At 48.7% G+C, this 12,074-nt stretch overlaps 1 protein-coding gene across 6 annotated transcripts in view; it reads right to left on the reverse strand.

Annotated features, from left to right (window-relative positions):
* The window catches only part of SEZ6L (seizure related 6 homolog like), a 183,698-nt gene that overhangs the window by 35,949 nt on the left and 135,675 nt on the right, over positions 1-12,074 (reverse strand). For all 6 annotated transcript variants that reach the window (XM_023646942.2, XM_023646941.2, XM_070275311.1 and 3 more), the window contains exon 10: positions 740-936. In XM_023646942.2, coding sequence (XP_023502710.2) covers positions 740-936 — 197 coding nt within the window. The remainder of the gene's footprint in view (positions 1-739; positions 937-12,074) is intronic.

The following is a 12,074-nucleotide window of genomic DNA, read 5'->3' on the forward strand; positions in this document are numbered from 1 at the left end:
GTGAGGGAGCCAGTAATGAATAAGGGAGAGTTACAGGGTTGGGAGTGAGGAGGAAAGGGTGTGGCTGGATGGAACAGCAAGAAGGGAGTATTATATGGTCATGTGTGAACTTAGCTTGAATTTGATAGCAGGAAGTTTTTGTGGTGTTTTTAAGATGAGGGGGAGAGCAGTGGTTTGGAAGCCACACTGAGGATCAAGGACATCTCTTGCGTCCATAGGTCTTAAAGTACGGGAAGTGGGAGAGAAAGGGCTGTCTCCATTGTGTGGGGCCACAGGGGAAGGAGAGTTTTAGGGAAGAGCTGAGCTTCAGTTCAGGCAAGATGGTGAAGATCATGCTTTGAGAAAGTGCAAATATAGGAGAGAGTGTTGATGATATAAAAACCCTGCTGACCACAAATAAAACACGATGAATCTTAAAGTTATGCAGCATTATCAACCAAGTCCTGATATCAACCTTGTGGAGTGGGTATCACTGTTCCCATTTTACAGATGACAAAAAGGAGGCTCAGAGAGTTTCAGTGACTTATCCAACGTCACACAGCCATTGACGACAGTACTAGGGACTCAAACCCTAGTCCGTCCAACTAGAGAGCCCAAGCTCTTAAAAACTACACATATTTACTGTGCCAATATATTAAAAGACTTGTGTAGCACAAAACCCAAACAGACATATCTAGAAGAAATTATCTTAGCCTGCATCTAAACACAAAGAAAAAAATTGACTGGATGAGACACCTACCTATGTAGTTCATGATAAACCCCTGGCCCTTCCCAAAGATGAGGCCGGCAGGGTCCGAGTGGAACTGGATGGTTAGGTCCGGTGTGGATGAGTACAGCTTCTGGGGGCCACTGTTCCCGAGGTACTGCCCCAAGATATGGGGCATGACCTCATCACCATCGTAGATGGTCAGGATGTCGCTGTTGCTCAGGTTCAGGCTTGGGGGGGGGGCGACAGAGAGAAGAGGGGGAGGCTAGTGAGGCAAAGTTATGGGCATTCAACGAGGCTTTGATTTATTTTTTCAGGCAACACTCACTTTCTTGAGGCATACTATGTGTCAGGCCCAGGCCAGGAACTGGGGCTGAGGTGGGCATAGACTGCAAATGTGACCAGGACATGCTGATCCTTTCTACAAGCCTGGCACATAGATTTGTGGGTGGATTGAGTCTTTGAAGACTCATTCATGAAATGGTCATCCCTGCATGGAGCTCCTTGCAGAATCAAACGCTGCGTCATAAGTGGAATTGCCTTCCATGCCCCCGTCGTCAACGACCATTTCATGGGTGAAACCAAGTGTCGGGCACTGGGTTACAAGCTGGGTGAGTGACATGGGTCTGTCATTCTTTGATGCAGAACAAGTTGACTGCTTGCTTGTTGTAACTTGCATTTTTGTGTAAGGTGAAATGATCCTCCCACACATCGTGTGGCAAATTCCTCAGAATCAACCAGGTTATCTATCATGCCTGGGGGTGGGGTGACGGTGGGATGGAGACACTTTATTCATGAAATACGCTCAAACTTGCTACCACTATTCACAGCATTAAAGGATGACGCATTTTCAAAGATTCGACTGCAAGAGAGTATCTTGACGCTAAATATCTCAACGGCAATGTACAGTTAACAATCCAGAAAGCACTTCAATAGGCCACAGAAAGGTGTGCCCCCTTGGGCGTGCTGGATAAAATTGATCTCTGATTGAAAGAATGCCAGATAATTCAGCTTTGGCTGCATCAATCACGGACAGATATTAACTCATGCCTCTTTCCTTCCTTCCTCCTTCTTCCCCTTTCTCTTTCTTCCTTTCTCCCTTATGTCTTTCTCCTTTTCTTGTGTCCCTCTCCCTAATATTTTTGAGCATCTACTATGTGGCAGGCACTGTGCTGTGCTCAGAGGACAGGAAGAGTCACAGAACGGTGATCTATTTCGACTAGTAAGCCAGGGATTGTGGTAGGAGTTATGATCAAGGTAGATGTAGAGGAGAGAATCTAACTCAGATGGGGGCAGCATGGAGGCCTCCCTGGAGGAGGTGATGCTTGCTCAGGATCATTAAGAAAGAGTAGGAGACCCTGAGGCAGATAAGTTGGGGCTGGGGAGAAGGCGTGGTTCCAGAAAGAATTTGCCTGATGGTTAATGTGCCAGGGTTTGCGTATGGACATGGGAGCCTGGAGACATCTGCAGAAGCCAGATCATGAAAGCCTTAGAAAGCCAAGTTTAGGGGTTTGGATGTCATCTTGCTGGGAATGGGAGACATCAAAGGGTTTTTAACAGGAGCATCCTGACTGATAATTCAGTGCCAGAGGAGAGGCATTCCAGGAAATGGCCCTGAGCGAAGTTCCTGGAACTGACGCAGACTGACAAACGCCCTGCCCCACCCCCCCAGCTTCACCCAAGGCCCAAGCACGGTGTTGGCTGCTGGTCTGGAAGCCGGAGAAGGAGTGGAAACCACTCATGTTGGTGCTTCAAGTAGTAAGAACAAAACAACAGAAACACAGGTACGTTGCTGCAGATTTGCTCCCAGAGGGCAGGAGATGCGTTTTATTCATCACAGTATCTTCCACAGAACCTCTCACAATGCCTCACGTAAAGTTGTCCCCAAGGATGGTTTAAGGGGCTTCTAATTGCCCCCATAATCTCCGTTGGCTTCCTGGAACCACACCAAACACATCCTCTCCTAGTAAAAGCTGTCTGTCTGCTTTGCACACGTGGCTTCAAGAAGCCATGTGCTTTGCACCCTAGGCTCCTCCTACCCTCTGCCAGTTTCCAACTAGGCTACAGCCTCTAAACCCCTACTCATTGGAATTCTGGAGTTGCCACCTTCTCTTGCACACAATAGGTGCTCAATAAAGGCTACAATACGAAAAAGCCTGCCAGAGAGTCTATTTGACAGCAGAAATAGTGGGGTTGATGTCAGCTCTTGACCTATCGTAGGAAAGCACCCCTTAATTCTAAGGACCATGAAAACATCAATAGCTCATGGAAGTGCTAGATTAGGCTAGTGTGACACATGGTAGTGGTGGATGCTGACATTTATTCCTTAAGCCGACTTCATAGCTGATTTGCTGGTAACAGCGGGTTCCAGAAAGTGCGCGGCTTGGCTTTATTCTATCATCCATTTCAATGATCTAAATGCAGTAGAAGCATCTTCAAGGGTGCAAATAGCTTTCATTTTAAAACGCTAGCACAGCTTTTCATTGTAAAGCAGGAAGGAAGAGCGCTGGAAAGACTTCACTGCCTTGGAAATCAGAAAGCTTTGGTTTGATTCTTGGCTCTTACACTTTCATGGAGGGCCTGTGGTTTTTCTGAAGTTTCTTGTCTGTGAATCAGGCTTAGTATTTCCAGTCTATGTTTTGGACTTTTGGAGTGAGGTAAGACATGCGGAAGATTTGGGATCAAATTGCAGCTTCACTGACAGCACCTGAGCGAGTTTGGTAAAGTCATTTCAATGTTATGGCATGTTGCATTGTCGTTATGGACATCATCAGCATGAGCATCAGCAGCATCATCATATCACCATCACCATCACTGTCACCATCACTATCATCGTCATCACCATCATTATCACCATCATCAACACCATCACCATTGCCTCCATCATCACCATTGACATCATCATCATCATCACATCACCACCACCATCATCACCACCACTATCATCATTGTCATCATCATTGTCATCATCATCATCATCACCATCACATCACCACCACCATCATTGCCACCACCACCACCATCATCGGAACCATCATCATCATCATTATCATCATCATCATCATCATCATCATTCTCTCTTTGGATTGCTGTTTACATTAAATGACATCGGATGACTTATGTCAGTGGTTCTCACCTAGGGCTGATTTTGCCCCCCAGGGGATATACGGGAATGTTTAGAGACATGCTTGCCCCAACCATGGGGTGCCGCTGGTGAGTCCATGTCAGGGATACTGTTAAGCATCCTACAATGCACAAGATAACCTCTCACAACAAAGAAATATGCAACATGACGCCGATGCTAAGGTTGAGAAAGCCTAACTTTCGTGAATGCATTTTGTAAACAGTGTGCAACAGACTACTGAATGCCGCTTCTCCTGTTGTCCTAGAATTTCAGCTGAGTTCCCCTAAGCTAAGAACAAGCCAACAGGTACTAAGCATTCTTGCTTTCTAAAGGGATATACTTGGCTGTTGGCTGAGATTGGCTTCTCCAGAAGCAGAATCTGAGCAAAGATGGGAGTGTCTGTTAGAGTCTGGCTCATCTGGGAGGCCACCCCAGGCAGCATTGGTGGGGAAGGGAGGCAGGAGGAAGGGAAAGACCCAATGCATGGTGCATCAATGGGTGAGTTCCACTGTGGGCACTCGGCTCAGTCCTGTAGGAACTGTGAGACATGGTGTAGGACATACCCTGGGGGAGAAGGAGCTGGGATATTTATCCTCCAACTCCCATCCCTCTGTGGCTGAGGGCCTCTCCTAGATGTACTGAATCTCCAGCACTTCTGACCTGCCCGCATGGCATCAGAGGAAGCCTTCAGGTGGAGAGGCTTGCAGTCGGAAGCCATCGTGGGGACATGCTGGTAAGTGCCACAGGGCTCGGAGAGGGCACCAATGGCCCCTGCCACCATCTTCTAGGCACCTCTTCCAATCTGAGCCCTTCCCCCACCTCTAGCTTACAGAAGGCTAAGAATTCAATGGGCCATGGAAGAGATTTGCAGGAAGGACTGACTCAGGGAGAATGTCACTATGAGGGGCGACCCTGGGGGTGGGGCAAGGTATAACCCTCTCACCTTAAGCCTGGTGAGGATGCATCCAGGAAACTCTCGGTGGCTTGGCAGGTGTCTTCTGGGGTCTGGGGAACAGTGACTGCATTTAGTGCTCACCCAGAGAGAAGTAATGATAAAAATCAGACTGGAGCTGCCTGCCTGCCTGGGGGCAGAGCCAAGAGAGGAAAAGGGGTGTTGGGAGTGAGGTGCCCATCATTGAAGAGAGTGGGGATAAGACCGATGCTTTCTGGGTCTAACATGAACCCTAAACAAGGCAGCCAGTGTGGGCCTCCTTGTGTCCCCATCCTGGAAGGGTGAGGGGATCCAGCAGAGGGGAAAGTCAAGAGGCTCAGCAGCTTTGCCCACCTCAAGTACACATTTTTTGCCCACGTCGAGCATTCTATATCTTCCAAAACATAACAGTGCTGTCAAGTTGGACTTTCCTGTGAGAACGAAGCAGCCCACCATGCCCTTCCGCGCTGCAGAATCCCCAGCCTGAGGCACCCAGCTTAGAGAGGGATTAAGTTTCAAAATAAATAGTGTTTAGAGCTATATGATTACTAGACTGAACTGCACTTGTTAAGACCGGAAGATTTATGAAAACTTAGCTTTCACCCTGACAAGCAAAAAAAAATGGAGAACATACATGAAGGGGCAGTTGGAGAAAGAATGAAGTTACTCCCTGCTATATCCTTCTGGATCCACCTTTTTGGTAGACTTGTTCCAGTGATAAACACAATGATGGTGATTTATTCCTTTCCCCTCCAATCTGAAGACAAGCCTGCATTTTCACTTGCCCTTCCAGCTGCATTCGATACGCGGAGTTCGTCTGAGGTCCCTACAGCTGGGCCGTCCTCAGCAACTGAGATGAAAATGCAGAGACCTAACAGCAGAGAGGTTGGCCACAGGGCAGAGTGAGGCTCTCTGCTGAGGACTCAAGTAAGATGTCAGGCAGATCCAATCTGAGGAGGCGTGGAGAAGTCGGGATGTCAGTTTGACTCCAGAACGAACAGGAGGTGGAGAGATGCTGACAGGCAGAGGGTTTGATCTGACTGGAACTGGGTGTAGCAGGTCCCCCTCAGGGAGAATTCCACAGGAAAACAGAGCTGCCCAAGGCCAGCCCCTGCCTGCTCCAGCCCAACTCAGCTGCCAGAGGGAGAGGCTTTCCCTGGGCACAGAAGACCTCCGCCTCTGTGTCTCCTACAGTCCACCCCTTTCTCCTCCACCACCGCCATCAGCTTCTCTCCATCATCTTCCAGTTGCACCGTGGGACAGCATCTCATTGCCTACTGACTCCATCCTTGCCTGGCCCCAATTCCATCAGCAGCCAGCTGAATTCTTCTGAAACACAAATCTGGCCCCTTCACTGAACAGATGAATGAGTAAGCAAAATGTGGTACATCCACACAATGGAATATTATTCATACATAAAAAGGAATGGAGTACTGACACACGCCACAACGTGGACGAACCTTAAAAACTTTATGCTAAGTGAAAGAAGCCAGGCACAAAAGGCCACGTATTATATGATTGCATTTATAAGAAATATCCAGAATAGGTCGATCCATAGAGACAGAAAGCAATGTGATGGCTGCCAAGGGCTGAGAAGCAGGGTGGAGGAGGAATGCAGAGCGATTGCTCAATAGACATGGGGTTTGTTTTGGGGATGATGAGAATGTTTTGGGACCAGACAGAGGTATCGGTTGCACAACACTGCGAATGCACTAAATACCACTGAATTGCATACGTTAAGATGGTTCATCTCATGTCAGGTGAATTTCACCTCAATTAAAAAGAAACGCACCTCATCTTAGGGTAAAACGCAACTTTCCATCCTGGCTTCAAGGCTCCGTGTATCTATTTTTTGCACCCCCCCCCCCCACCTCCCCACAGCCTCATTTCTCACTGTGCCTTCCAACCCAAATATTTTACACTCCAGCCAGACTGAATTACTCGTCAATGTCTCCGCAGAATGTGGAAGGCCCTCTGGCCTCCCTACCCTAAATCCTTCTTTAGCTTCCCTCTCTAGGCCTGGGTACCCCCTCCCTGCATCCTGTAGTCTCCATCTTCTGTGATTTCCTCATGCCTACAGTGCCCGCTGTCCGCTCTGGTCCGGGTTGGGAGCCCCTTCTGTGCTCACCCCTCCCATGGAGCTCAGTACTCGGTGCTCCGACGATCTGGGGCTTGTACGCACTAGAGTGGAAACTCCCTGAGGCCAGGGAACAGGTCTGTTCCGCTCACTGCTCTATCCCCCGCTCTCAGCATGGTGTGGGTGTGTGTTGGGTGAATCGGCACCAGGCCAGGGCAGATGTCCGAGTCCCGGCTTCAGCTCTGGCACAGGGTGGACGGTGGCTCTGACTCCATCTCTGCCTGCAGCCCTGACCCCAAGTGGACTCTTAACCTGTGCTAACCTTGGGAGAAGTACCACTCTCATTCTGGCTCCTGTCAGCGCTTGCTCCCGGGGGTTAATGAAAGCCTTAAATGATTGGAGCTGCCCCAAATATTTCTGCCCCACCGGCCCCCCGGGCCTGTCCTCTCCACTCTTAGGTACACAGGTCACCAGAAGCAAGCCTGATACCATGACGCCCCTGCATGCTTGATAAGCCACTCCACTGCCAACCCATGGCCTTGACGAGCTGGGGTGTAGCCTCCTCTCCTTCCCCACCTTGTCCATACTGCAGGCACATCCCGCAGCCTCTTCCAGCCTAAGCAGCCATTTGTGGGCATGCTGTCCAGGCTTCCACTTCTGGCATCCTCTTTCAACTCCTGCCTGTTTAAGGGCAGTAAAAACACTGGTCCCACCAGACATCTGAGCAAAGATCTCCCAAGACCCTCGTTTAGCTTTTGAATAAAAACAATGCTGCCTACTGAGTATTAAGCACCCAAACAACAACAACCCCACAAACTGAGACTGACGATGTTCCCATTTTGCAGATCAGGAAACTGAGGCTCAACCAGGAGAAGCCACATAAGCCCAAAGTCACATAAGAGTCAGACCTAGGACTCAAATCTAGGTCCGTCTGATGCCAATGCCTGAGATATGAACCATGATTTTATATAATGTCCCTTGAAAGCCACGTATACATGTCTCCCAAAAGTGTGCCTGGCTTCAGTCCTGTATCAGAAAATGTGGATAAAAAGTTACCAAAAAAAAAAAAATCTGACGGATGCGGAAGCCCCATGTGATCGCCCTGCATCCCGGCACGACTTTTGTTCTCATGACGTCGTCACTTAAAGTTCATTTGATTAGACCCAAGACTTCCAACTTTTTTTCCTCCCAAGGTAATGCATCTTCTCTACAGACTTCCTGTTTTGAAAAGACTTTGCCTGCTAAACATTTTATATCTCTTGCTAACAATTAAATTTGCTTTGTTTTGTTGCTGTTATTGATCACGGACACCAGACTGTGTAATCAAATCAGCATTCAAACGGTGACTTACTCTGGGTGGCCTTATTTTGGTAGATAGGAGATTTCTGTTATGGTTTTTGAAATATTTAAAAGGAATCTGGGAAGGATGCATAAGAAGCTAGTTTATAGTGGCTGCCTCTGGGGGACGGGGACTAAGGAGGGGGCTCTTTACTGGGAAAAGGTGGAAAATATAATTTTCATAGGAGATCCTTTTGTACCTTTGGATTTTGAGTCATGTGACTGAATTACCTCTTCAAAAAGGATGAAAACAGCCGAGGGACCCTCATCATTGCTTTCACTGGGGTCTAGAGAGCCACAGAGGTGAGGATGGAATGCAAATTGGAATCTGACGTACATTAGCAAACCTTTTTCTAGCCAAGTAAGTCTTCTCTTGGCCAGCAGAGGGCAGTGCATGGCTAAGCGTGGCCCAGGCTGCTATTCTGGGGAAGGTGGCCCTGGAGCTTTGACTGTTGAGCTGGAGTTAATATTCCACAGAGGGAGTAGAAGGAAGGGATGAACAAGCCACCTTGTTTTTTTGTTTTAATTCCTTTTTAAACAAACAACTGACCCTTGCTTAGAAATCTTGCCTTTAAAAGGCTTTCCTCAGTGGTGTTCACGAGATGATTTTAGGTAGACAAACAGATTTGAAAATGTCTAATAGCTATAGACTTATTTAAGTGTGAATTAGAAAAATATATAAATATATGGTTTGCAGATCAGACTTCTCATTTCATGGACCTCATTTTGTGGAGTAAGCCAAGGGAAAAAGGCAAGCCAATTTATACGCAGTTTAAGGAAAAAAAAAAAAAAAAAGATAGGGAGCTGGTAACAGAATTGGACTGTGGAAGTAGCAAAAATTAGCCCAAAAAATAAAGGCCAGATTCTCAGCCTTCCAGGACTTCCAGGGGGTCCACCGTCAGGCTCCAGCCCACCTCTGCCGTCTCAAACATCTTTATACATTGGACCGGATATAGCCCTGGACCCCATGCTGGTCTCCTGTCTGGGATGCCTCTCCTCTTCTCTCTGTGTGACAACATTTTACTAACTCCTGAAGGTCCCTCTGTGCTCCCACGCCATCCTGCATTTGCAGCTATAAAGTCACTAGCCAAGGTTCTCATAAGGCTTCCAGTGAGCCAGGAGCTGTTCTAAGCGCTTCCCACGCGCCATTTCATCTTATCCTCAGACGAACCCTATCAAGACTGCTATTCCCACCCATTTCCCAGAGAAGCAAACTGAGGCACCCAGAGGTGAGAAACACACTGAAGCTTGAACGGCTGGTCACGTGGAACAGCCAGAACCCAAACCCCCGTGGTTGGAAGGCAGAACCTCGGCACCGACCCGCTGGACTCCACCTGCTGTGTCCACTTGCGCACGGGCTGCGACCCCACCGCTCCTCACCCCATATCCCTGGAGCCCAGCACGGGGCTTGGCACCGGTGACATCAATGTCATTTATAAGGATGAATTTATCTCCATTTTCCAGATGAGCAAACTGAGGCTCAGAGGGACTTTCCTAAGAAAACACCCTCTTGCAATTAAGGCAGGACCCCCATGGGGCCGTGCAGATGGTGATGAAACACACTGTAGGATTTGAATAAGGGAAAAAGAGAAACAGAACCCATAAATGCAGTCGTAGGTACAAAAAAACTTTCACAAAACATATTCTTCTTGAAGGCCTGTGAAAGAGACCTATTCAGAGTTCTTTCATGTCCATTTTCTCACTGGATCCTGTCAACCTCATAGCGAGGTGATCAGAGAAAATGTTATCAACCCCATTGTACGGAGGAGTAAACTGAGCCCAGAGAGGCCCAGGTCCCCAGGCTCTGCTCCTCCACCATGCTACGCAGCCAGTGCCAGGTGCCCCTCAGCGCCGTGGAATTGCTGAGGGGCCCTATGGCCCAGTGCTAATTAGCTTTCAATTTAATTTGATAAAATAGCAGACAGGACAAGAAACCACGGCAGCTGTGGGGAGGACATAGAAAGCCAATCTCTTCGGCTCCCTGAAAGGACATTGTCAAGCATAAAAAATGAGCAGTTTTCTTATTTCCTCCCTCCCTCCCTTCTTTCCTCTCCCCATCAGATTCATCAGGTCTTGTCTGAGCCGGGCTCGGAAGCCAGCCCTCACCCAGTGGATCTCAGTCCTGGCCGTACACAAGAATCCTTGGGGAGAGTCAAAAGCTCCCGAGGATGCCCAGGCCGCACCCGGGCCCGTCAGACCCTCAGCATCTCTGGGGGTGGGGTCCTGGCATCAGTGTCACTGAAAGTTCCCTAAGAGGTTACACAGGCAGCCAGGACCAAAAGCCACCGCCTAGAGGTCTCACGGTGGAGGAGACCCCTCTCTGTCCCCCACCCTTTTCTTCGTTTCTCCTTTTCCTCCACCTTCAACCTTTTCAATCAATTCCCCTCTGGGACCCAAAGAGAAAGAGAAGAAGAAAGCGACTCCCGTGCTGGTCACGCCTCTGGGAGCACCCCACGGGCTGAGCCGTGTCTCGTTTCTACATCCCTGGGCTGAGTCATCTCAGAACACTGCGGGCAAGGCTGTGTCAAGGTCGACAAGCAGACGTTTCACACCCAGCAGTGTGGACCAGGGGAAGCCCAGCAGCATCTGGCTGTTCCCTTTGAAGGGATCGTTCCTCCACCTCTCTGGAGTTTTTGTTCCACCTTGAAGGGCAGTGCTGAGAGGATGGGCTCTGGTTCAAATCCTAGATGTGCTGGTTTCTAGCTGGGTGACCTGGAGAAAGTGGCCTAACCTCTCTGAGCCTCAGTGTCCTCACCTGTAAAATGGGGATGATATTGTTGAGAGCTGCAGATGATCTAATGAGTGCCGGGAATTCAATTAAAAGAGCATCTTTTGTCTTAAAAAAATATTTATAACAAACTACCCAGCCTGTTAAGCGGCGAGGGAGGAGAGGCAGGGGTGTAGCGCCAAAACCTGGGGTCAGGGGATCTCAGTGAGAGGCAGCCCCATCTGCCGCTTCTCTGCTCTGTGACCATGGACAAGTGGCTTGCCCAGCCTGGGCTTCAGTTTCTCCAGATGAAAATCTCGGAATCCACAAACTGAAAAAATTACCTAACAGTGACCTTGGGGAGACCACTTTGAGCTTTCCTTCTCTTTAGGAGGTTGGACCCCACTGCCTCATCCCATAGCAATCAGAGGATGGATTTGGGAATATTGTAGTCTCTTACCCTGAGAGGTTACATTCCAAGACCCCCAGTGGATGTCTGAAGCCACGGACAGTGCCAGTCCCTATATATGTTATGTTTTTTCTTATACAGAAATATCTGAGGTGTGACAACACAAGCAGCACAAATTTCTTTTTCCTCCTTCACAATTTCACAGACAGAAGATTCATTTTTTCCTGTAGATCTTAGCAACCTCAGCTCACGATTTTTTTTCTTTCCTTAATAAGTTGAGAACTTTCACCTTTCCACTTAAAGGAAGCACTTTTTTCTTTTTTTTGAGGAAGATTAGCCCTAAGCTAACATCTGCCACCAATCCTCCTCTTTTTGCTGAGGAAGACTGGCCCTGAGCGCACATCCGTGCCCATCTTCCTCTACTTTATGTGTGGGACGCCTGCCACAGCATGGCTTGATGAGCGGTGCCATGTCTGCACCCGGGATCCAAACCGGTGAACCCTGGGCCACTGAAGTGGAACATGCACACTTAACTGCTGCGCCACCGGGCCGGCCCCTAAAGAAGGCTTCGCTTTGGCATATCTCAGTGGCCAACATCACTATTCTTGTGCTTTGGGGCCATTATGAAGTAAAATGAGGGTGACTTGAACACAAGCACTGTGACACCATGACAGTCGATCTGATAACTGAGACGGCTACTGGCGGCTAACAGGCGGGTAGCGTATAGAGAGGGGACACGCGGGACGGAGGGATGACTCACGTTCGGGGAAGGAAGGAGCAGG

The sequence above is a fragment of the Equus caballus genome, chromosome 8 (genome assembly GCF_041296265.1).
Source record: "Equus caballus isolate H_3958 breed thoroughbred chromosome 8, TB-T2T, whole genome shotgun sequence".
NCBI classification, from domain to species: domain Eukaryota; kingdom Metazoa; phylum Chordata; class Mammalia; order Perissodactyla; family Equidae; genus Equus; species Equus caballus.